Source organism: Rhinatrema bivittatum, chromosome 16 (genome assembly GCF_901001135.1).
Source record: "Rhinatrema bivittatum chromosome 16, aRhiBiv1.1, whole genome shotgun sequence".
Taxonomy (NCBI): domain Eukaryota; kingdom Metazoa; phylum Chordata; class Amphibia; order Gymnophiona; family Rhinatrematidae; genus Rhinatrema; species Rhinatrema bivittatum.
The window spans coordinates 41,827,758-41,854,786 of record NC_042630.1 but is presented as its reverse complement, the minus strand read 5'-3'; the positions used below and the strand labels follow the sequence as shown (position 1 = coordinate 41,854,786).

The window sequence follows — 27,029 nt, the reverse complement described above, 5'->3', positions numbered from 1 at the left end:
TATGATTAAACTGAATGCATAGTGTACTTATTTATTTATTTATTTATATAAAATAAAATAAATAAAATAAATAAATAAATTATAGTTATGATTAAACTGAATGCATAGTGTACTATACAATGATATTATAAATTAATATATAAGACACTGTCAACTAAGATCTGCAACTAAGATCTCCTGAGAAAGGAGAGGATGAGAAGTGATCTGAGAAACCACAAAGAATGTTTTAAATTTTGACAGAAAAAAGACTAAATGCCATGAAATGCAGAGTCAGCATTTGGGCTGTAACAATCAAATGAGCTGTGATTGATGGCAGCTGAAGGACTCATGACCATGAACATAGAATAAGACCTTGGGTTGATAGGCTCCTATGACCTGAATGTGGTGAAACAATGTGACAAGGCAGTGACTGAGGACAGAGGGATGCTGGGCTGCATAGAGAGAGGCTTAAGTAGCAAGAAAAAGGAGGTGAACAGCCCATATGTGGTTCATTGGTAAGGCCTCAAATGGAGTATCATGCTGATTTCTGAAGACTGTATCTCAAAAGTGATAGAAACAGGATGAAAGTCATCCAGATAAAATCAACTAAAATGGTATGGCATCTGTACAGAATGATATATGAGATGAGACTGAATGACCTAAATAGATTTACCCTGGAGGAGAGCAGAAGCAGGGAAGATATGAGAGAGGCTATTAAATACTTGAAAAGTATTAAAGCTGCACATGAATTTCAGCTTCTCCAATGGTAATGAAGCTGAAGAACTAGTGATTTTGATATGAACCTTCATGCGGGGGGTGAGGGGGGGAGACTCGGGAGCAATGCCAGGAAATATTTCTTAATGTAAACAGTGCTGGACCCATGGATTTCCCTGCTTGAAGAGGTGGGATATAAAAGAATGGTGATGGACATCAAAAGGACATTGAATAGACACAGAGGAACCCTTGTAGCTAAATGATGGAAATCAAGAAATCTGGTAACCTGTAGTAACTTTTGTATAACATTTTGGCATGGGGTAAACTGAGCAGAGAAATTTGCTGTGCATACTGGATTGACCAGTTGGTACTTTATGTAGCATCATGTAGTATGTTACTATTATGTTATAAGGGCTCTGGGAAGTGCCGAGGCAGGCGAGGAGTACCCAAGCATGGGCAGACAGGCTGGAGACAGTGTCCCTGGCCTCTGATGCATCAGAGAGACTCAACAACACAATGTTGGTCTCTGGAGTAGCCCTCTGGCCACTCAACAGTACTTTTGAACCTGCCATAGGGAACAGAAGATGTGACAGGACAGACAGAGGCTGAGGGCAGAACACATGGACTTAGACAAAGACTCAAACATGGATTCAGATGAAGACTCAGACGAAGACTCAGATGATGTTTCAGATGGGTTTCAGGATGAAGAAGACTGAAGGAATGCTGCCATGCCACATGCCCTACATGGCCAATCAAGGCAGGTCATGGGCCACATTGGAGGTGAAGCAGACTCCAAACTGACATCGACTGTGGTGAGTACTGAAGGTGTACTCCAAACTGACATCGACTGTGGTGAGTACTGAAGGTGTACCGCCTCACCGCGCACCCTACACAGCCACTCCTGGCTGGTAGCAGACCGTGCTGAATGATGAAGCAGACTTCAAGTGAAGATTCAGAAGAGATTTCAGACGAAGACTGAAGCAGATGCAGGGACTCCAGAGACCCGGTTCAGGATATGGATTCAGGTCTGAACCTCAGGATTCAAGACTTAGAGAAAGGAACTTGGAGCAGACTGCTCTGAGAAAGGAAGCTCAGAGTGGGAACTCAGAGCAAGGAGGAACTCGGAGCTGGAACCTGAGGCTTGAATATAAAATGAAGGTCCCGGAAGCTTGTGCTGCTGATGAGAAGAGGCATCTGGACAGGCGGACAACTGGACCGGCAAACATCTGGACAGCAGACACGGTGGAAGTCAGGACACTGAGGACATCGGAACATTAGGAACATGGTCATGGTCTAAGGAAGGGCGTGAAGAATCCTCGGCGACGACGGATGGAACTATCCCACCAAGTGCCCTACACTCTCCAGCCAGGGTGGTCACGGACCACTTGGACCACTGCGGGCCATACACAACAATGTCGGGCTGATCGCGGACCACGCAGGGATGGGACAACAGAGCCTCAGAGACATCTGGAGACAGTGGATTACTGTAAATCAAGACACATCAGGAACAGAATAAATGTCAGCAGAGACGAGGACAAAGACACGGGATCCCATGGAGAACAGAATGCCTAGGAGAAGCTGGGGTTTGAGGAGTACTAGGGAGGACTAGCTCCTTGCAAAGGCAAAGAAGAAGTAAAGACAGGCCATCTTTATAGGAAAGAAGAGGAGACTCCCACGATGACATCAAAGGAGAACCACTCTATCACTGGCCCTTTAAGGCGTGGCCTCTCCAGGAAGTGGCTCTACATGGATTGAAGATAATAGCAATGGCTTAGCTATTGGTGTGGTAGGAATCTGTAGATGTTCCACTAAGCTTTTTAAGATTTGAAATTTCCTCCGGCCCCAGAATCTATGAGGGCTAGAGTGTGAAACTCAAGGCTTTCCGCAGATAAGTGAGACTGGTAGAGACAATGGAGGAGTTGGAGTGATGAGGTCTAGGAGGAGTCTTCCTGCAGATCCTAGGCCTAAAGGTTTCCTGGACAGATGGGACAAGTTTAGACGGCATGCACAGCACTTGCATAACCCCATGCGTTTGCGGAATCTTCTCTCATTAGAAGTTAAATGACTTCATCCTAATTGCTTAGGCTCGTCTTCTTCTATGGGAGCAGATGATAGACTCGAGGCAATTGGCACAGGTTTAGAATGGTTAGCTCCCGGGACAGGCTTTCGAGGACTCTTAGCTTCTTGAGTCCGGTCTCAAAGATGGCAGTCAATTCTCCCAGCCAGTTCCATGAGAGACTCAAGGGTGTCAGGCAGATTGTGAGCCACCAGTTCATCCTTTAAACGAGAGTCGAGACCTTCCATAAAGATAGCATGCAAACATCCAAGGTCCCAGTGTAGTTCGGATGCTAAAGTCTTGAATTCATTCACATAGTCTGTTAGCGGCTTATTACCTTGCTGGAGATGAAGCAGAGCAAATCCAGTGATGGTGTGGTGAGCCGAGGCGTCGAAGACAGATTTGAAAGGTTTCAGAAATCCTGATAGGTCATTCAGGATAGGATCTTCATGTTCCTATAACAGTGAAGCCCAAGCCAAGGCTCTCCCTTCAAGTAGAGATAGGATATATGTGGTCTTGGATGCTTCTGTGGGAAAGAGGGTAGGCTGCAGTGAAAAATGCATACTGCATTGGTTGACAAACCCTCTACATATCTGTGCTTCTCCCATGAAGCGAGTAGGTGAGATAACGGTAAGGAGAGTTTTGACAGTCACCACTGGAGACAGTAATTCCTTCACTGGAGTTGCCAAAGTGTTCAGTTGTCCATGTAACTGACTGAAAGTGGCAGCCAGACTCTCCAGAGACTTTTGTTGCTCAGTGATCCGCTGGGCTAGGCCAGGAACATCCTGCAAGTCTGCAAGCTGAGTTGAGTCCATGAAATTAGAAACCTGTTGGGTTCGTGGCATGATGTCGACCCTTGGTCGAAGTGGTGATGACTCCTCCCATGGGGAGGGGCCCCATGGGGAACCACAATGATAGGCTAGACTCAATAGCAAGCAGACACAGAGGAAAGGAAGCTTTATTATACTGCTGTGAGGAAGATGATACTTGTCTGAGGAACGGACAGCACTGTAATCCGATATCACAGTAAGGCTCCACAATAGTCTCATTAGAATGTAGATGATCTCACCCAGATATAGTGAAGGTCTGGTGATATTCTGCAGAGCAGAATAGGCCGTGAACCTGAAGGGTGCAGCGAGAAGAGCCTTGGAGCGTAGTAGTACTCACAGGGTAGCAGCAATGATAACTTCCTTTGGTAGTCGAGTGAAGAGAAGGATCCATGGTCTAAGGTGCAGAATATCCAAAGCAGGATAGGCCCTCGAGGAGCGAGTACCTAGGAGCATCGAGGGTCCTGGAATAAAGCAGACAGGAACCCTGAGGAGCAGGTGTCCTGAAGGTTAGGCAGAATAACCCCAAAGGGCGAGTAGAAGCGAGGGGCCCCCGTGGAGCGGGTACCCAGAGCTTCAGTGGTAGAGAGATACCCAGGAGGGTAACAAGGAATCCAAGCAAGCAGCTTAGAAGCGGTCACAGTAGCAAAACCGAAGTCCTTGCTAACTCGTTGTATTGGAGCAGAGCGGAGGTTTAAATATTCGGAGGTACTGATGTCATGTGGTGGGGCCGCCCACAAGGTTCCTGCCATGATGTGTTTAAGAACGTGGGCAGCGTATTCCCTAGGAGATCTCAGGAAGAAGCATGGTTGACAGGGACACACATGCTGGCTCGGAGATGCCGAGGGGTTTGGCAAACAGCAGCAGAGGCAGCCATCCTTCCGAAGGAGAAGGAGATGGACGCAACACTACATAGTGAGGTGCAAAACGTGCTGATGGCAGTTTAAGATGGAGGAACTTGGTAGTCAGCCAGACCTTGTCTCCAGGCTGAAACTGAGATGCTTCTCGATGGTGAGCATCATAGATCCTTTATGCTTTCTGTCATGCTTTAAGGAGCAGATCCTTTGTTTGCTTCCAAAGCTGAGATAACTCTGCTGCAGGAGAAGCCACCGATAAAGGAATTGGCAGAGGAGGAAGTGGTTGTCATCCATAGATGAGTTGAAATGATCCCATAGATGTAGCAGGATGCAAGTTGATAGCGAATTCTGCCCAAGGTATTAGTTACGACCAGTCACTCTGTCTTGAGTTAACGTAGGACCGTAGACACTGTTTAAATGTTCTGTTCATTCTTTCAGTCTGTCCATTAGACTGAGGGTGGTAAGTGTAGGTCAAGTCCAAGAAGATGTCAAACTTTTAAAACGTATCATCAGAAAATTAGAGAAGGACTGGCGGAACAACCCCTCCCCCATAAAACAAAATTCTTATAGAGCCACCCTACGCATTTATCGTGACCAAACCCTCAATGCAAAAAAAAACTATCATGCAAAAAAAATACACGACCTACAATTTAATGCAAATGCTCTCTTCACATACGTAGCACAAATGACTAAAACCAACATAAGATGTCCATATCAATAGTGAGAAATTGGCCACATTCTTCCATGAGAAGATAGCTAAAATCATGGCTTGATTTCCTAGCAACAATCCCCCCACCGGAACCAACCCTCTAGGCCCACTAGCAACCTTCAATTCCTTTGAACCTACCTCCTCTTTTGAGATTCAAAATACCACTAAAAAATTGAAACCTGCCACACACCCTAGTGACACCATTCCCACCAAGCACCTGCTTTCTATCCTAGAAATTATAGCTCCTCGAATTGCGAAAATCATCAACTGCTCATTAACCTCTGGAGAAATCCCTACTACACTTAAACAAGCTATCATTAAACCTATACTAAAAAGACCTAAAGCTGATGCCTCCGAACTAACCAACTACCGACCCATTTCCAACCTTCCCTTCCTAGCTAAAATTCTTGAAAAGAATTAATACACAACTCACGGATCACCTTGAAAAATATAAACTTCTTTCACTCTCACAATTCGGATTTCATAAATTTATGAGCACTGAAACACTACTTATCTCTCTCACCAACACCATATTAACTGGATTTGACAAAGGGCAGTCCCACCTTCTAGCCATGCTTGACATCTCTGCAGCCTTTGACACTATTAACCACAACATTCTCATCACATGGCTCCAGGAAACTGGCATTACTGATACCCCCCTCCAATGGTTTAAAGCCTCCCTACATAGGCGACAATATAAAGTTAACTTTGAAAACCACGAATCTCTGCCATATGACATAAATCATGGAGTCCCGCAAGGATCTGCCCTCTCCTCTACCCTCTTTAACATTTACATTATCCCACTCTTCCACCTTCTAACTGAACTCGGCCTCCTGTACTTCATATATGCTGATGATGTACAAATCATCATCCCCTTCAAAGATTCCATCAATGACGCACTCAAAACATGGGACAATGCCCTTACTGCTATTAGTAAACTCCTTACTAATATCAAACTAGCCATTAACCCTGACAAAACAGAGCTCATGATCATTACCCCCCAAAACTGCAAAACCATGCTCACTACCATTCAACCACTACTCATACCTCGTACCATTACAAATAATGTTAGAAACCTTGATGTCACTTTAGTCAACCACCTTAACTTTAAGCAGCATATCAACAATACTATTAAAGATGGCTATTTCAAACTACACACCCTAAAACAACTCAGACCCTTACTATATCAACATGATTTCCGCACCATACTTCAATCACTCATATTTTCAAAAATAGATTACTGTAATGCCCTCCTCCTGGGCCTACCTAAAGCTACCATACTGCCGCTGCAAATGCTTCAAAATTCAGCAGCACGCATACTCACCAGCACAAGAAGATCGGAACACATTACTCCCATACTCAGAGACCTACATTGGCTTCCCCATTGCACAGAGAATCATGTTTAAAACTTTATCCTTAATTCACAAAACCCTTCATACTGACAATATGGCATGGCTCAATAATGACTTATACTTCCACGAACCCTCCAGACCCGCCAGAACACAACATGCTGCCACCCTACATACCCCCTCTCATAAAACTTTCACTCTTGAGGCAACTAAGAAACGTGCCATTCCCGCAGCCGGAGCAACAGCAAGACACCAGAACTATGTCAGGAAATCTGCCCAGTAAAATTCAAACAAAAACTCAAAACATGGCTATTCCTGCAAGCATATACTTCATTTGCACACCTGTCACTCACGCACTCTCACTTCTACACAATTACTCCCTTCTTACCACAACAATTCCCTTATAACATTTTATTCCCCTCCCTGCCTCACATTTTTTTTGAATGTTTATTTTCCACTTGTTCTCTCAAATACCTGACAATTATTACATATCTTTCCACTATATTGCATTATTCTTATAAGCTCATTAATATCTCAATCTAACTTGTATCTTTGTATATAATTGTAAATATTTGATCCTATTTATCCTATGTATATGCACAGTTAATTTCATATCCTATTTACCCCCTTCCAGCCTCACTATAGTTAATTTATCTCCCCTAAGTTAATTTTTATCTGTAAAGCTCCATTGCCTACTTCTAGTTTTGTAGCTCAGTTGCAAGTTTATGTTCTATGTAAACCGATGTGAAGTTACTAAACAAAAGTCGGTATATAAAAACTGCAAATAAATAAATAAATAAATAAATAGATAAATAAACAAACTTTTGACATAGGCCTCTCCAGAACATAGCAGCGAATTGTACTCCTCTGTCAGAAAGTATATGCTTAGGCATTCCATGAATATAGAAGATGTGTTTGATGAAGAGTCTCACTAACTCCACAGAAGAGGGTAATCCTGGTAAGGCTACTAAATGTGCCATACTGGAGAAGCGATCGACGGTGACTCAGATGGTATTGTTCCCATTGCAGAGAGGTAAATCAACCATGAAATTGGTTGCTATATGTGTCCAGGGTTCATCTGGCGCTGGCAGGGGTTGTAACAGACCCCAAGGACATCCGACTGTTGGCTTTTGCTTGGCATAAACAGCGCAGGAACCCACATAAGCTTGTACATCCTTCTTCATGGTTGGCCAACAGTAATACCATTACAACATGGCCAATGTACGACTCAGTCCAGGATGGCCGGCCAAGCAGGAATCATGTGCCTACTTCAGTTTCTTCCTTTGACTTCTAGCCACAACCATCTTCCCAGTGGGTACCACATGAGTGGCTGCAAGAACCACCTTCTCTGGATCAATAATGTGACGGGGTTCATCAGTCACATCCTCAGGAGAGAAGGATAGTGACAGGGCATCAGCCCAGGTGTTCTTTTCTCCAGGACGGTATTTCAAAAGGAAATCAAAACTGTTAAAGAACAGTGCCATCTTGCTTGACGGTGATTGAGCCATTGTGCATGTCTGATGTACTCCATTTTCTTGTGATCGATGTACACTACTATCTGATGTTGTGTACCTTCCAGCCAAGATGCCACTCCTCAAAGGCCAGCTTAATTGTGAGTAACTCTTTGTCTCCGATTCCGTAATTTCTTTCAGCAGGCGAGAACCGCCTTGAGAAGAAGGAGCAGGGATGGAGCACATTGGATTCTCTGTACTGGCTCAAAACCACTCCCACATCGACGTCTGATGCATCGATCTTGACGATGAATGGGCGATGCGGATCTGGGTGGCAAAGGCATGGCTTCTTTTGAAAATTCTCTTTGAGGGTCAGGAAGGCTGAAATTGCTTCAGGAGACCATTTAGAAGGATTGGCCCCCTTTCTGGTCATTGCAGTGAGAGTGACCATCAATGATGAATAGTTCTTGATAAAGGAACGGTAGTAGTCCGTGAAGCTCAAGAAGTGACGCAGTGCCCTCAGGCCTGTAGGTTGGGGCCAATCTTGGATGCTTTCTAATTTCTTGGGGTCCATCTGGAATCCGTTCTTTGAAACAATGAATCCCAGGAAGGGTACAGACTCTTTGTGGAATTCACTCTTCCTTAATTTCGCGTATAAGTGGTACTCCTGCAGGCGTCTTAAAACCTTCTTGACGTCCTTTTGATGTGTTTGTAGATCTTGGGATAAGATCAGAATGTCATCAAGGTACACTACTATACATTGATATAGTAAGTCCCATAAGATGTCATTCATCATTTTTTGGAAAACGGACGGTGTGTTACTTAGTCCAAAGGGCATGACGAAGTATTCGAAATGTCCATCACAGATGTTAAAGGCTGTTTTCCATTTGTCGCCCTCACAAATGCACACCAAGTTGTAAGCCCCTTTGAGATCCAGTTTAGAAAATATATTGGCTCCCTGGAGCCTGTCGAATAGCTCAGAAATTAAGGGAAAGAATACAGGTCCTTGACAGTATTCTCATTCGGACTCCTAAAGTCGATGTAGGGACGTAAAGTGCCATCTTTTTTTCCCACAGGAAAGAATCCTGCACCTGCCGGGGATTTGGAGGGTCTGATACATCCTTTTTGAAGGTTCTCTTGTATATAGGCAGACATGGCCTTATTCTCTGCTGTGGAAAGAAAGTAGACTCTTCCTTTTGGAGGCTCTGAATTGGGTTTCAGGTTTATAGCACAGTCAAAAACCCTGTGGGATGGAAGTACATTTGCTGCTTGTTTAGAGAATACCTTGGAAGGAGGTGTATTGTGGAGGTAGGCCTGGTAATGATGGTGTAGTGGGCATGCATATCAATAGAGAAACTTCCGCAAGACACCGGCCCTGACGGCCAGGTCCCCACTGGGATAATTCCAGCGTTGCCCAGTTAAACTGTGGCACATGATCCTGTAGCGAGGGTAGTCCGAGCACCACCAGATGTATGGCCTTTTCCAATACTAGGAAGGAGATGGTTTGAGAGTGCAAAGCTCCGGTGTGTAGACCAATGGCCTGAGTAATCAGTGAAACCTCTCCAGAAAGTGGCTCTCCATGGAATGAAGATCATAGCAATGGCTTAGCTATTGGTGTGGTAGGAATCACAAAGCATTTTAAGATGAAATTTCCTCTGGCCCCAGAGACTATGAGTGCTAGAGTCTGAAACTCAAGGCTTTCGCAGATAAGTGAGACTGGTAGAGACAATGGAGGAGTTGGACCAGTGAGGGCTAGGAGGAGTCCTCCTGTGAATCCTAGTCCTGAAAGTTTCCTGGACAGATGGGACAAGTTTGGACAGCATGCACAGTACATGCATATCCCCATGCGTTTGCGGAATCTTCTCTCTTTAGAAGTTAAATGACTTCGTCCTAATTGCATAGGCTCGTCTTCTTCTATGGGAGCAGATGGTAGTCCCGAGGCAATTGGCACAGGTTTAGAATGGTTAGCTCCTGGGACGGGCTTTTGAGGACTCTTAACCTCTTGAGTCTGGTCTCGAAGATGGTGGTCAATTCTCCCAGCCAGTTCCATGAGAGACTCAAAGGTGTCAGGCAGATCGCGAGCCACCAGTTTGTCCTTTAAACGAGAGTCGAGACCTTCCATAAAGATATCATCCAAACATCCAAGGTCCCAGTGTAGTTTGGATGCTAAAGTCTTGAATTCAATCACATAGTCTGTTAGCAGCTTATTACCTTGCTGGAGATGAAGCAGAGTGGATCCAGCGATGGTGTGGCGAGCCGGGTCATCGAAGACAAACTTGAAAAGTTTCAGAAATCCTGATAGGTCACTCAGGATAGGATCTTCAGGTTCCCGTAACGATGAAGTCCAAGCCAAGGCTCTCCCTTCAAGTAGAGATAGGATATAGGTGGTCTTGGATTCTTCTGTGGGAAAGAGGGTAGGCTGCAGTGAAAAATGCATTCTTTATTGGTTGACAAACCCTCTACATATCCGTGCTTCTCCCATGAAGCAGGTAGGCGTAGATAATGGTACGATAGTTTTGACAGTCACCACCGGAGACAGTAATTCCTTCACTGGAGTTGCCAAAGTGTTCAGTTGTGCATGTAACTGATTGAAAGCGGCAGCCAGACTCTCCAGAGACTTTTGTTGCTCGGTGATCTGCTGGGCTAGGCCAGGAATGGACTGCAAGTCTGCAAGCTGAGCCGAGTCCATGGAGTTAGCAATCTATTGGGTTTGTTGCATGATGTGGACCCTTGGTCGAAGTGGCGATGACTCATCCCACAGGGAGGGGTCCCGTGGGGAACCACGATAGGCTAGACTCAATAGCAAGTAGGGATGTGCAGAGCAAAATTTTATGTTCATATTTCTTATGTCCGAAAGTGGGTCCCACTTGCGGCCAATATGGACATAAAAAAAATCTAATGAGTTGGGTATATGTACATATGTCGCCCATTAAAGTCAATGGGGGAAGGATTTCCAGCCTATTTTTGGCTGCAGAATTGTGGTTTTCTTATCAATTGGCCCAGGAGAGAGTTCCCTTTCCTTTGTGCAGGGAAGTACTCCCTGGAAAGGGTCCACCCCTAGAGTTGTGTGTACCCGGTGTTTACATTGGCGTCCAGTGAATATCGTTGGCGTCTAGTGAATTCCGTTGGCGTCTAGTGAATTCAGACGGTACTTACGCACTTCAGCAGATGACAAAGGAATTGGAGGATCTCTCAGAAATAAGAATACGTGTGGGAATACAAGGTCTGGATGAACAGGCAGGCACAGCAATGGAGTTAAAACAGCAGTAGGAACACAAGGCCTGGATGAACAGGCACTTCATTCGAGGACAGAGGTCAATCCCAGCTAGGGACACAAGGCCTGCATGAACAGGCACAGGAACTAGGTTAAAACACTGGTAGCTCGCCAGCATCTTTCTGATGCATGCTAGAATATTGGCAGCGGTATGGGCATGGTCCGTCAGGTGGGTGTGCAGTAAAGCCCACCTCCACCCTCATGCTTGTTCAGGGAAGGACTCCCTGGAACGGGTCCACCCCTAGAGTTGTGTGTACCCGGTGTTTACATTGGCGTCCAGTGAATATCGTTGGCGTCTAGTGAATTCCATTGGCGTCTAGTGAATTCAGACTGTACTTACGCACTTCAGCTGATGACAAACGAATTGGAGCCTAGGATCTCTCACAAATAAGAATACGTGTGGGAACACAAGGCCTGGATGAACAGGTACATCATTCGAGGACAGAGGTCAATTCCAGCTAGGGACACAAGGCCTGCATGAACAGGCACAGCAACCAGGTTAAAACACTTGTGGGAACACAAGGCCTGGATGAACAGGCACAGCCACTGAGTTAAAACACCTGTGGGAACACAAGGCCTGGATGAACAGGCACCGCCACTGAGTTAAAACACCTGTGGGAACACAAGGCCCGGAAGAATGGGTACAGTAACTGAGTTAAAACACCTGTGGGAACACAAGGCCGGGATGAAGAGGCGCAGCAGTCGAGCACAGAGGTCGATCCCAGCTAGGGACACAAGGCCTGGATGAAGAGGCACATCATTCGAGGACAGAGTTCAATCACAGCTAGGGACACAAGCCGCGGAGGAAAAGACACTAACCAGGATCCTCCAAGCCCTCATTTTCTCCAAATTAGACTACTGCAACTCTACATTTCTTGGACTCCCTTCCTCATACACAAAACCACTCCAAATGGTTCAAAACGCAGCAGCCCGCCTACTAACAAACACTAGGAAAAGAGACCACATTTCCCCAGTCCTAAAAGACCTCCACTGGTTACCAATTCAGTTCAGAGTCATTTACAAATCCATCACCTTGATATACAAAATCTTTCACCAACACACCATAATCGACCTACAAATTCCTCTCCGTTTATACAAATGCACAAGACCGACCAGGGAAGCCTACAGAGGATGCCTCCTTGTTCCACCCTCCAAAACCACTTATCACAGCACCTTTAGAGATTGAGCCCTTTCCACAGCAGGTCCACCGTTATGGAACTCCATCCCCCCAGATCTCAGAAATGAACCTTGCCTCCTAACCTTTCGGAAAAGACTCAAGACATGGCTTTTCAGGCAAGCCTTCCCGAACTGCACCTAACACACACCATCAATAAATTCTCAGCTCAGAAGCTGTATATATTGGACGCCATATTTGTAATGTACTCTTGTATATTTTTATATTCTACACATGTATATAATTAACCTCCTCTATCCCTCTTTATTTCTTACACTCCCAGTTCATAGCCCCAGTTAATTGTAACTGCATCTCTTCACCACGTGTATTTATGTTATAGGTTGTTTTCTTTGCACCCCTGTTTTCTGTAAAGCGACATCATGTGAACGATTTCATGAATGCCGGTATAAAAAAACCTTAAATAAATAAAATAAATAAGTAAGTACCGCAAGGGAAAGTTGAAAACAACTTTGAAGAGGGAGTTCAAGAGGGCGTGAAATTGTAAAGAGGTAAATGGGTGGGGTCCGTGCAGCACGCCCGCAGGATTCAACCCGGCGGGTTCGGTCGGACCGGGGTTTCGGCGGATCCCCCACCCCCACCCCTTTCGCGGGGGGTGGGGGAGGGGCGGGGAACGCCTCCCGGACGGCCCCGGCCCCCGCGGGGCGCATTTCCTCTGCGGCGGTGTGCCGCGACCGGCTACGGTTCGGCTGGGAAGGCCCAGGGGGGGCAGGTGGCCCGCTGCTCCAGCGGCGCGTGTTATAGCCCCCCCTCCCGGCGTTTCCTCCTTCCCCTTTGGCAACTGTTAACTTGTCTTAACCTCATTCACTACATCTATGCAGACGATGTTCAGATTCTTATTCCCATAACAGAATCTATTAACAAACTTGGCTATTCTTACAAGCCTTCCCTGATCCTTCAAACTTTCACTAGATAAGTAAAGCTACTCAGCTTTCAATATGGAACTTCGCCCCTCCAATATTCTCCTCATTTAGCTACCCTACTTATGCACTTCAGAAAATGACAAAGGAATTGGAAGATCTCTCAGAAATAATAATACGTGTGGGAACACAAGGTCTGGATGAACAGGCAGGCACAGCAATGGACTTAAAACACCAGTAGGAACACTAGGCCTGGATGAAGAGGCACATCATTCTAGGACAGAGGTCAATCCCACCTATGGACACAAGCCGCGGAGGAAAAGAAACTAACCAGGATTCCCTCCGTAACGGCGAGTGAAGAGGGAAGAGCCCAGCGCCGAATCCTTGCTCGTCCGGCGGGCGCGGGAAATGTGGCGTACGGAAGATCGCCTCTCTGGCGCCGCTCGGGGCCCCAAGTCCTTCTCATCAAGCCTCAGCCCGCGGACGGTGTTAGGGCCGGTAGCGGCCCCCGGCGCTCCGGGACCGGGTTTTCTCGTAGTCTGTTTGTTTGGGAATGCAGGCCAAAGTGGGTGGTAAACTCCATCTAAGGTTAAATACCATTTCCGGCGCGTGTTATTGCCCCCCCCACCCCCCCCCCCGGCAGCAGCTTCGCCGTTTCCCCCCCGCCGTTTCCTCCTCCTTCCCCTTTGCCAACTGTTTAGTAGTCAACCTCATTCACTACATCTATGCAGACGATGTTCAGATTCTTATTCCCATAACAGAATCTATTAACAAAGCCATCGCACTTTGGAACAACAGCTTACAAGCCATCACTAATCTCCTCAACAGTCAAAGCATGAGATCTTATTAAGAAACTGACATTATCCTCAACAAATTCTTACTCCTAGCAAAACCTATACCAAGTAAGTACACAGGGGTCTGTATTTTCATACCCCATTGCTTGCTGTTTGAATACCGCTCTTGCCGTACCGACCCGCAGGGTCCACCTAGGGACACAAGCTGTGGAGGAAAAGAAACTAACCAGGATTCCCTCAGTAACGGCGAGTGAAGAGGGAAGAGCCCAGCGCCAAATCCCCGCCTGTCCGGCGGGCGCGGGAAATGTGGCATACGGAAGACCGGCTCCCCAGCGCCGCTCGGGGGCCCAAGTCCTTCTGATGGAGGATCAGCCGGCGGACGGTGTTAGGCCGGTAGTGGCCCCCCAATAAAACCACCAAAGACTGCTTCTATAAACTGCAAGTTTAAAAAAGGATAAGACCACTCTTCCACGCCAAACACTTCAGAACCATCCTCCAAGCCCTCATTTTCTACTACTGCAACTCTACATTACTTGGACTCCCTTCCTCATACACGAAACCACTCCAAATGGTTGAAAACGCAGCAGCCCGTCTACTAACAAACACTAGGAAAGGAGGCCACATTTCCCCAGTCCTAAAAGACCTCCACTGGTTACCAATTCAGTTCAGAGTCATTTACAAATCCATCACCTTGATATAAAAAATCATTCACCAACACACCATTATCGACCTACAAATTCCTCTCCGTTTATTCAAATGCACAAGACCGACCAGGGAAGCCTACAGCGGATGCAATGCCGGTATAAATAAATAAAGTAAATCAATAAAATCAATAAGTACGTAAGGGAAAGTTGAAAACAACTTTCAAGAGCGAGTTCAAAAGGGCGGGAAACCGTTAAGAGTTAAACGGGTGAGGTGCGTGCAGTCCACCTGGAGGATTGAACCCGGCGGGTTCGGTGGGACCGGGGGTGGTTTAGGCGCATCCCCCACCCCTTTCGCGGGGGGGGCGGGGAACGCCTCCCGGACGGCCCCGGCCCCGTCCAGGAATAAAAAAATAAAGTAAATATATAAAATCAATAAGTACGTAAGGGAAAGTTGAAAACAACTTTCAAGAGCGAGTTCAAAAGGGCGGGAAACCGTTAAGAGTTAAACGGGTGAGGTGCGTGCAGTCCGCCTGGAGGATTGAACCCGGCGGCGGGTTCGGTGGGACCGGGGGTGGTTTCGGCGCATCCCCCACCCCTTCGCGGGGGGGCGGGGAACGCCTCCCAGACGGCCCCGGCCCCGTCCAGGAATAAAAAAAATAAAGTAAAGCAGTAAAATCAATAAGTACGTAAGGGAAAGTTGAAAACAACTTTCAAGAGCGAGTTCAAAAGGGCGGGAAACCGTTAAGAGTTAAACGGGTGAGGTGCGTGCAGTCCGCGGCCCCGGCCCCGTCCAGGAATAAAAAAATAAAGTAAATATATAAAATCAATAAGTACGTAAGGGAAAGTTGAAAACAACTTTCAAGAGCGAGTTCAAAAGGGCGGGAAACCGTTAAGAGGTAAACGGGTGGGGTGCGTGCAGTCCGCCTGGAGGATTCAACCCGGCGGCGGGTTCGGTGGGACCGGGGGGGCTTTCGGCGCATCCCCCACCCCTTTCGCGGGGGGGGGCGGGGAACGCCTCCCGGACGGCCGCAGGGCGCATTTCCTCCGCGGCGGAGCGCCGCAACCGGCTCCGTGTCGGCTGGGAAGGCCCAGGGGGGGCAGGTGGCCCGCCGCTCCGGCGGCGCGTGTTATAGCCCCCCCTGGCAGCAGCTTTGCCGTTACCCCCCGCCGTTTCCTCCTTCCCCTTTGCCAACTGTTAAGTAGTCTTAACCTCATTCACTACATCTATGCAGACGATGTTCAGATTCTTATTCCCATAACAGAATCTATTAAGAAAGCCATCGCACTTTGGAACAACAGCTTACAAGCCGAAGCCACCACTAATCTCCTCAACAGTCTAAACCTGGTCCTCAATGCCTCTAAAACTAAACTCCTCTTCATTTCCTACAAGCAAGAAAACCTCCCATCTCAGATCCATCACAAACACCTTCTCACCCACAACCATGTGAGAGACCTGGGAGTAATTATAGACAACCGTCTTGACCTAAAGAATATGATCCAAACCACAACTGTAAGATATAATATTATATCTTAATGGGCCTCGACAAAGGAAACTCTTTCCTATTGATCTTGTTAGACCTTTCCGCAGCGTTCGACACGGTCAACCACGCCATCCTCCTAAACCAGCTTTCGTCCATAGGAATCAGCGGCACCGTCCGATCCTGGTTCAAAACGTTTCTCGATAACAGAGGTTACAAAGTTAAACTCCAAAACAAGGAATCCTCAAGATTTGACTCTGTCATAGGAGTCCCTCAAGGTTCTTGATTATCTCCGACCCTATTTAATATCTATCTTCTTCCTCTCTGCCAACTTCTTACCGACCTCAATCTAAAGTACTTCCTTTACGCAGATGATATTGAAATCATCATCCATATCAAAGACACATACTCTAAAACTCTTGACTACTGGGAAACATGCCACCAGAAAATCAAACAAGTAGTAAACAACCTACACCTCATCTTAAACTCATCCAAGACAGAAATCCTACTCATCTCTCCTGAAAACAATATCTCCAACACTACTCTTCCCACCAACCTACCTACCACACAAGTTACAGACTTAGGAGTGATAATAGACAACCGGCTAAACTTCAAGGCACATATCAACAAAACAACCAAAGACTGCTTCTATAAACTCCAGGTTCGGAAGAGGATAAGACCTCTTTTCCATGCTCAAGACTTCAGAACGATCATCCAAGCAGTCATTTTTGCGAAATTAGACTACTGCAGTTCCCTATTGCTAGGTCTGCCCTCATCCTATTCCAAACCACTACAGATGGTTCAAAATTCAGCAGCCCGATTACTAACAGGCGCAAGAAAGAGAGACCACATATCTCCCATTCTGAAAGAGTTACATTGGCTACCCGTCCACTTCCGTATCATCTATAAAGCCATATGTGTCATCTTCAAAACTATTCATCAACGCATCTTATGCACTTTAGCTGATGACAAAGGAATCGGAAAATCTCTCAGAAATAAGAATACGCGTGGGAACACAAGGTCTGGATGAACAGGCACATCATTTGAGGACAGATGTCAATCCCAGCTAGGGACACAAGCAGCGTAGGAAAAGAAACTAACCAGGATTCCCTCAGTAACGGCGAGTGAAGAGGGAAGAGCCCAGCGCCGAATCTCCGCCACTCCGGGTTCGGGGATCTGAACCCGACTCCCTTTCGATCGGCCGAGGACGACGGAGGCCATCGCCCGTCCCTTCCGAACGGCGCTCGCCTATCTGTTAGGACCGGCTGACCCATGTTGAACTGCTGTTCACATGGAACCCTTCTCCACTTCGGCCTTGAAGAAGAATGCTCAGTCTGTTTAAAAGAACAAAATTAACGGACCCACTCAAGGAATATGCTCAGTCTGTTTAAAATAAGAAAATTAACGGACCCACTCTGAAGGTCAATGCTCAGTCTGTTTAAAAGAACAAAATTAACGGACCCACTCAAGGACTATGCTCAGTCTGTTTAAAAGAACACAATTAACGGACCCACTCTGAAGGTCAATGCTCAGTCTGTTTAAAATAACAAAATGGAACTGCCCAGCTAGGGACACAAGGCCTGGAGGAACAGGCACATCATTGGTGGACAGAGGTCAATCCCGGCTAGGGACACAAGGCCTGGAGGGACAGGCAGGCACAGCAATGGAGTTAAAACACCAGTAGAAACACAATGGCTGGAGGTACAGGCAGGAACAGCAACGGAGTTAAAACACTTGTGGGAACACAAGGCCTGGAGGAACAGGCACATCATTGGAGGACAGAGGTCAATCCCAGCTAGGGACACAAGTCGCATAGGAAAAGAAACTGACCAGGATTCCCTCAGTAACGGCGAGTGAAGAGGGAAGAGCCCAGCGCCGATTCTCCACCACTCCGGGTTCGTGGATCTGAACCCGACTCCCTTTCGATCGGCCGAGGACGACGGAGGCCATCGCCCGTCCCTTCCGAACGGCGCTCGCCTATCTGTTAGGACCGGCTGACCCATGTTGAACTGCTGTTCACATGGAACCCTTCTCCACTTCGGCCTTGAAGAAGAAAGCTCAGTCTGTTTAAAATAAGAAAATTAACGGACCCACTCTGAAGGTCAATGCTCAGTCTGTTTAAAATAGCAATATCAACAGACCCACTCTGAAGGACAATGCTCAGTCTGTTTAAAATAACAAAATGGAACTGCCCAGCTAGGGACACAAGGCCTGGAGGTACAGGCAGGAACAGCAACGGAGTTAAAACACTTGTGGGAACACTAGGGCTGCACAGTAGATGCCGGTCAGACACAGCGATTCATGTCAAGAACATGTGCTGCAGTGCTTACTGCTTACATTATCTTGAGCATAGGAGGCAATTGGAACTGCTGCAAGGCTCCTTTCAATAGCTTTTATTCATCTTGCCATTCACAAGGAAAAATCGGGAAAGCCAAGCACTGGCAGGTTTACTTTCAAAAACACTAGCATTTCCATCAAGACCGGTGAAAGCCTTGAGCGGTGAGGGCTCATGATATCCCCTGTCATTGAAAAAACACGTTCACTGGGCACACTTGTTGGTGGACATGACAGATATCCTTCAGCCACTTTGGCTAGGTGTGGCCAGACAGTGGACTTGTGTGCCCAATATGCCAGCGGATCTGTCTGCGTATTCTCTATCGGCTCTGAGAGATACCGTTTCACTGACAGCTCTGCTGCTGTCTCCTCCTGTGCTTGGGAGGGCTGAGAGTCACTCAATCCAGTTACTTTCTCTCTCGCCTGTTGCACTACTGATGTATCTTTATGGCCAACATGCCTTGGGCGTTCTGACGTTGAGGTGGAGGCACTAGTAATAGTATCTGTCACTGACACAGTCCTTCTCCTGCCAGGGATAGCAGCAGCACAACTCTGTGACGTGCCTGCTGTTTCCACCTGTGCTTCAAGCCTAATCTGTCTCCGCCTATGGTGCTCCTGTTCACGGACCTGTGCTAACAACAGCTCCTTCACAAATGACAGACAATTGGTCTGTAGGGCGATTTTACCTTTCACACGGGGATCACAGACAGAGGCGAGCATGTATGTGCTGTCCTCTGTTAAAGGCCTTAATCTGTCTTTCACCTGCTGCTGCAAAACGTCCACACACTGCAGCACCTCAGCAGTCATTCCCTCTTGCCGTTTAATGCCTTCCAAATGGTCATCCAGGAATTTCACTATAGGGATGATGTCAGCCAAGGTGGAACTTCTGGAACTCAGCTCCTCCGTGACGTCCTTGAAGGGCTGCAGGATTTTTACCAGCTGACTCATGACTAACCAATCGTGATGCCCTAGGGGATTCTGTACACCTATGTCTATTGTACCAGAAAGTTCATGAAGGGGTGTCTGCAGCTCCAATAACCTCTCCAGCATCATAAAGGTGGAATTCCACCGGGTGGGAACGTCTTGAATGAGACGCTTCTCGGGCATATCCAAAGCAGTCTGATTTTCTCGGAGAACCTGCCCCGCCCTGACACTTCTGTGGAAGTGTGCTGCTATGTTCCTGCACTTCTGTATTAACCTACGCAGGTATTCAGTCTCCTTGTCCTTGGACTCCAAGCCCAAACCTGACTTCACTACCAGATGCAGAGTGTGTGCAAAACATCGGATGTTCTTAAACCGCCCATCGCTTATTGCCTTAACCATGTTTGCACCGTTGTCTGTGACAAAAAAGCCTGCCCGCGTTTTACTGTCTCGCTGGTTACTTTCCAGCTCGCCAGCATCTTTCTGATGCATGCTAGAATATTGGCAGCGGTATGGGCATGGTCCGTCAGGTGGGTGTTCAGTAAAGCCCACCTCCACCCTGATGCTTGTTCAGTAATAGAGCTGCTGGCTGCCCCTGCCTCTGCCATGTCCCACCAGTGTGCTGTCAGAGAGAGGTAAGAGTGTGCAGCATTCATGGCGGTCCAGATATCGCAGGTGAAATGCACTCTTCCGTCTGCCTTACCTAGCAGTGCTTGCACGCGACTGACACAGTGCTTGTACAGGCTGGGGATGACCTTTCTACTAAATGTGGTTCTGAAGGGGACTTTGTAATTTGGAAGTACGACCTTCAAGAAACGTTTGAAACCCACATTCTCAACTAACTGCAGGGGCTGGTCATCAAGGGCAATCATTTCCCCAATGCTCCTGGTTACTACTTTTGCGGCTGCCTGCCTCCTACCCCGGGATAGCGTTACCGCACTCCACCCCATTTCCTCCATGGTGCATTGTCGCTTCTCCCACATGTCAGTGGGTTTCTGGCCTGCCGCCTGACTGCTAGAAGGGTATGAGGGCGTGGGCTGACTCTGCTGCTTTCCTACCACTGCACCCTGGTTGGAAGGGGAAGGGGTCCCCTGACGGAAAATGCTACCATCCCCAGATGGCAGTAATCTTGTTGGGTGTTGCCTCTTAACATGATACTCCATGCCAAAATTTGACAGATGTCCCAGTTGCTTGCCTCTGCTAATATCCCTGGCACAGTAATTACACCGAGCATAACGCGGGTCTTCTGTCACTTTAAAATGTGCCCAGATCGCAGATTTCTTTTGTGATCCTCCTCTCTTTCCCGCCCTGGGGGTGGATGGTGGCACTGGAGTTGAGGTACTACTGGGTGTGGGTGGTGCACCCACTGCACCCGGCGAAGCAATGCCAGCGGGGGCAACAGTCACCCTCTGTCTCCCTTCTGACAGCTCTTCCTCCTCCTCGATATCAGTGGAATGTCTCCCCTGCCGCAGATTTCTGGAGGTGGAGGCTAAAACAGGACTAACTGACAATTCTACCGAAGATTGCTCAGGTATAACATCTTCCGTTTCTGATGAGAATCCCATCCAAGAAGATTCTTCTTCTGAATCAGAAGCTAACAGTGCCAGCGCTACCTTGTCACCGCAAAGTTTTGCAGGACACTTCTGTCCCCTGGCTGCTCTTGGGTGTGTAACTTTTGTCTGGCTAGACTCTGCCTCCTCTTCACTCTCCTCCAAAACTACAGTGCCAGAAACAGGTGCTGGCGATTGCAAAGTTTCATGGTCTGATTTCTTTTTTTTTGCCATGGAACTGCCATCCCCTACAAAGACATTTGATTGCGACAGTTGCCTTTTTACCTGTACTGGTGGTGTTGCGCTGGTGTCTTTTGCGGTGCCTCCGCTGCCATTCCCACTAAGTCGCTTGCATCTCCCTTTCCCTGACATTATGGATTTAATGTCAATGAGTACTAGTGGTAACACTGCGCACTGTCCCACAATAATAATGTTCGGTCAGTTTAAAATAACTAAATTAACAGACCCACTCAAGAAGAATGCTCAGTCTGTTTAAAATAACAAAATGAACGGACCAAGTCAAGGACAATGCGGTTAAGTCTGTTTAAAAATAGCAGATTGAACAGACTCGCTGAAGGCCAATCTTCACTCTGTTTACAATGCCCACTGCCTCACTGCCTGCCTGGCAATGCACGGAATGTGTCTGTCTGTGTGTGTGCAGTGAGTGCACAGAGAACAAGCTTCCTTTTCAGTAGATATGAGGCAGGGTACTCCCAGCCCTGGAACTGCTGCCCACCCAGCACTGAACCACTCAAGGACAATGCGGTTAAGTCTGTTTAAAAATAGCAAATGTAACAGACTCGCTGAAGGGCAATGTTCACTCTGTTTACAATGCCCACTGCCTCACTGCCTGCCTGGCAATGCACGGAATGTGTCTGTCTGTGTGTGTGCAGTGAGTGCACAGAGAACAAGCTTCCTTTTCAGTAGATATGAGGCAGGGTACTCCCAGCCCTGGAACTGCTGCCCACCCAGCACTGAACCACTCAAGGACAATGCGGTTAAGTCTGTTTAAAAATAGCAGATTGAACAGACTCGCTGAAGGCCAATCTTCACTCTGTTTACAATGCCCACTGCCTCACTGCCTGCCTGGCAATGCACGGAATGTGTCTGTCTGTGTGTGTGCAGTGAGTGCACAGAGAACAAGCTTCCTTTTCAGTAGATATGAGGCAGGGTACTCCCAGCCCTGGAACTGCTGCCCACCCAGCACTGAACCACTCAAGGACAATGCGGTTAAGTCTGTTTAAAAATAGCAAATGTAACAGACTCGCTGAAGGGCAATGTTCACTCTGTTTACAATGCCCACTGCCTCACTGCCTGCCTGGCAATGCACGGAATGTGTCTGTCTGTGTGCACTGCAGTGCACATAGAACTAAAGTATATATGAGGCAGGGTATTCCCAGCCCTGGAACTGCTGCCCAGTGCCCACCCAGCACTGAACCACTCAAGGAGAATGCTTTTAAGTCTGTTTAAAAATAGCAAATGTAACAGACTCGCTGAAGGGCAATGTTCACTCTGTTTACAATGCCCACTGCCTCACTGTCTGCCTGGCAATGCACGGAATGTGTCTGTCTGTGTGCACTGCAGTGCACATAGAACTAAAGTATATATGAGGCAGGGTATTCCCAGCCTTGGAACTGCTGCCCAGTGCCCACCCAGCACTGAACCACTCAAGGAGAATGCTTTTAAGTCTGTTTAAAAATAGCAAATGTAACAGACTTGCTGAAGGGCAATGTTCACTCTGTTTACAATGCCCACTGCCTCACTGTCTGCCTGGCAATGCACGGAATGTGTCTGTCTGTGTGCACTGCAGTGCACATAGAACTAAAGTAGATATGAGGCAGAGTACTCCCAGCCCTGGAACTGCTGCCCAGCCAGCACTGAACCACTCAAGGAGAATGATTTTAAGTCTGTTTAAAAATAGCAAATATGAGGCAGAGTACTGCCAGCCCTGCCTGGCACTGCCCAGGATAAAATGTACAGACTCACTCAATAAGAATGTTCTTTTTTTTTTTTCCCTAACAAAGAATCTGTTCTGTGTTGTCTATCAAATCTGGTTCTGTTCTGTGTTGTCTATCAAATCGGGTTCTGCTATCTTCTCTGCCTCAGCCTGCCTAAGCCCACCCTGCACGATCCCGATCCCACCTCCCCACTGAATCGCTGAAAATGTCCGTCAGTCCTCGTGCTGCTGCTGCTTTTATAGTGCTGCTGGCTCGTCAGGAAATCCTCAGAGAAGCACGGAATGACAGCGCGATTCGCTGCATTCAGTGCTTCTCTGAAAAGGTGAACGCAGATTCGCTGCGTTCCGGTATCCATGCCGACCTGTCCCACCCTTTCCTGTGAGTCACTGAAACTCACAGGACAGGGTCAGACAGGTTGGCATGGTTACCGCAGGGGCGCCGCCATTTTCAGGTAATCCGGGGCTCCGAGCTCGAGTCGCAGGTAATGGCGGCGAGAAAGCGCGCGCATGGTGATTCGCCGTATCCGACATATCTATGTTCATTTATGTCGGAAATCTGCTCGTATACGCCCCATCTTTTTTTTAAGTAAAAAAAAAAATTTGAGTTGCGTTTTCCATATGCGGTCAATCCGAATGCACATCCCTAATAGCAAGTGGACACAGAGGAAAAGAAGCTGTATTATACAGCTGTGAGGAAGATGATACTTGTCCAAGGAATGAACAGAGCTGTAGTCCAATGATATCACAGTAAGGCTCAGAATAGTTTCAGTAGAATGTAGATGATCTCACCCAGATGTAGTGAAGGTCTGGTGATATTCTGAAGTGCAGAATAGACCGTGAGCCTGATGGGTGCAGCGAGAAGAGCTTTGGAGCGTAGTAGTACTCACAGGATGGCAGCAATGATAACTTCCTTTGGTAGTCGAGTGAAGAGAAGGACCTGTGGTCCAAAGTGCAGAATACCCAAAGCAGGATAAGCCCTTGAGGAGCAAGTACCTAGGAGCATTGAGGGTGCCTGGAATAAAGCATACAGGACCCCCGAGGAGCAGGTGTCCTGAACGTTAGGCAGAATAACCCCAAAGGGCGAGTAGAAGCGAGGGGCCCCCGAGGAGCGGGTACCCAGAGCTTCAGTGGTAGTGAGGTACCCAGGAGGGTAACAAGGAATTCAAGTGAGTAGCTTAGAAGCGGTCAGAGTAGCAAAACCGAAGTCCTTGCTAACTCATTGTATTGGAACGGAGCAGAAGTTTACATATCCAGAGGTACTGACCTCATGCGGTGGGGCCACCCCCGAGGTTCCCGCCATGATGTGTTTAAGAACATGGGCAGTGTGCACCCTAGAAGGCCTCAGGAAGAAGCATTGCTGATGGGGACGCCCATGCTAGCTCGGAAATGCCGAGGGGTTCGGCATTTTTTCTCCTCCTTCCGAAGGAGGAGAAAAAAGCAAAAGAGAGATGAGGCAGAGCTATCGCAGCCGTCTGTAACCGACGGACGCAACACTGAAGGAATGGGAGGGGGTGTCCATGGGACATAATGGAGAGGGAGAGAGTGTCCCTGGGAGATACTAGGCCATACTGGGGATAACTGGGTTAAACTGAGATATACTGATGAGTGACTGGGTCAGATTGGGGTACATGGATATAGCAGGAGTCAATGGCGGAGAATCTATTTTGAAAATTACTCTAATGGGCTTATGGGTACTCATGTCACAATGGTAGAGGAATGAGAGAGTAAAGAAGAGGAAGATAAGTTACTCTTTACAAAAGGGTAATATACAATAAAACTTATTATAAAAGTGAAAGTTAAATCAGATAAATAAAATTAAAATAAAATTAAAATATAGACTGTGTAAAAAGGAACTCTGCTTTCTGAAAAGAATGAAACCATAAATAGCAAATGATAGTATGAAGCAGGCAATTAAGAATAGGCTTGCTGGAACAGCCACGTTTTTAATTTTTTTTTATGCTACTGGGGTTTGGCTCTTGTCTTAATTCTTGAGGTAAAGAGTTCCATAGATGGGGGCCTGCTAACTTTTAAGGCACGCTCTCTTACTGAAGTGAGATGAGCTAACTTTGGAGATGGTATTGGCAGGGTACCATTGCTGGCTGAGCGTGTGATTCTTTGGAGGGTATAAAAGTAGAGGGCTGCACTAAGCCATTCTACATTGTCATTGTATAATGTTTTGTGAATTAATGTTAGACTTTTGTAGAGAATTCTGTGTGATATTGGAAGCCAATGCAATCCTTCAAAATGGGTGCTATGTGATCACTTATTCAGGTGTTGGTCAGAACTCTGGCAGTAGCATTCTGTAATAATTGAGGGACGGCATTACAGTAGTCAATTTTTGAAAAGATTTGGGCTTGGAGAACGGTTCTAAAATCAGATGAGCGGAGGAGGGGGTCTTAGTTTTTTTAATATGTGTTTATAATAACAATCTTTAATAGTCGTGTTTATAAATTTTTTAAAATTTAATTCACTGTCTAGTGTAATGCTGAGATCTTTTACCTCATGGGAGATGGAATATTTAATGTGTGTTGATTTTAAGTTGCAGTAGTCTAAATGGGTGGTGGCATATGAGTTCCTGTGTGATGTGGTAGCACAGTCAGAGCGAAAGGGACAGATTATAACAATCAAATTATACATTTATATAAATCCACTCTGTGAGGAGAAATTGTCATCTTGGGGATTTAGACATCTAAATTCAGAATTAGGTGGATAGATCTTTTTGGATATTGGTTCCACATTTTTTTCATTGTTTAATCTGTATTGCAATTCAAACATTGTAATATTCTTACATTTTTGAGAAGTGCATTGAGTGTTCAAACTTAAGGACATATATTTTTCCTTAACAGATATGGACAGCTGTTCCAGATGCCCAGAGGATCAATGGCCCAATAGGAAGAGAACTTCCTGTATCCCAAAAGCAATTCAGTATTTGACCTATGATGAACCTTTGGGGATAGCTTTGGCTTGCATCAGTGTTTTCTTCTTCCTTATCACTACTGCCATTCTGGCAACCTTCATTAATTATCGGGACACTGCTATAGTGAGAGCCAACAATCGGGACCTCAGTTATATTCTGCTTTTCTCCCTGATGTTCTGCTTCCTCTGCTCCTTGTTATTCATTGGCCGTCCTGATCAGGTGACCTGCATACTCAGACAGACTGCCTTTGGGATTATCTTTTCCATTTGTCTGTCCTCCATATTGGCAAAAACAATCATCGTGGTCATAGCCTTCCAAGCTACCAGACCAGGAAGCAAGCTCCAGAAATGGTTGGGTTCCAGGGTCTCAAACTCTATTGTCCTTTCCTGTTTCCTTCTTCAAGTTGTTGTGTGCCTTGTCTGGTTGGCCACTGCTCCCCCATTCCCATACTTTAATATGCAATCAGAATTTGGAACAATACTAATTGAATGCAATGAAGGGTCAATAATTGCATTTTACTGTGTCTTGGGTTATCTGGGACTTTTGGCTGGTATCAGCTTCATAGTAGCTTTTCTAGGAAGAAATCTACCTGAAGGCTTCAATGAGGCCAAGTACATCACCTTCAGCATGCTGGTGTTCTGCAGTGTTTGGGTGTCCTTCATCCCTACCTACCTGAGCACCAGGGGCAAGTACATGGTGGTGGTGGAGATATTTGCTATCCTGGCTTCCAGTGCTGGACTGTTGTGCTGTATCTTTATACCCAAGTGCTACATTATTATAGTGAGGCCTGATAGGAATCATAGGAAATACCTGACAAGCATCTGAAATTACTAATACTTCTGCAAATTATGGAAATGTGAATTCTGTTATAAAAATATAAAACAAAAAAACCAGCAGAAAAGCAGCAAAAGTGCACCCTTAAATTAAAAAGACCTTCATAATATGGAGACTTCAGTGTTTGATAAAACGCTGTTCCATATAAATTTGAAACTCTTAGCACTAGTGAAAGCATCCCTTTAATATATAACCATCAGCCTCTAATACTATTTTTAAAGGATATTTTTGTAAACTTTCTCTTAAAGTGAAAGTCTTAAAATATATTCATTAGCAAGGTGTGCACTTACCTTTAGACTAAGCAGCTGAGGCACTCCGTGTTAAACAATTGA

The 27,029-nt window shown here is 46.5% G+C and overlaps 1 protein-coding gene across 1 annotated transcript in view; it reads left to right on the top strand.

Moving 5' to 3' along the window:
* Positions 1–26,688, top strand: part of LOC115077509 (vomeronasal type-2 receptor 26-like) — a 57,587-nt gene extending 30,899 nt beyond the window's left edge. The window contains exon 5 of the mRNA XM_029579800.1: positions 25,793–26,688. Coding sequence (XP_029435660.1) covers positions 25,793–26,688 — 896 coding nt within the window. The remainder of the gene's footprint in view (positions 1–25,792) is intronic.
* The last annotated feature ends 341 nt before the right edge of the window (positions 26,689–27,029 follow it).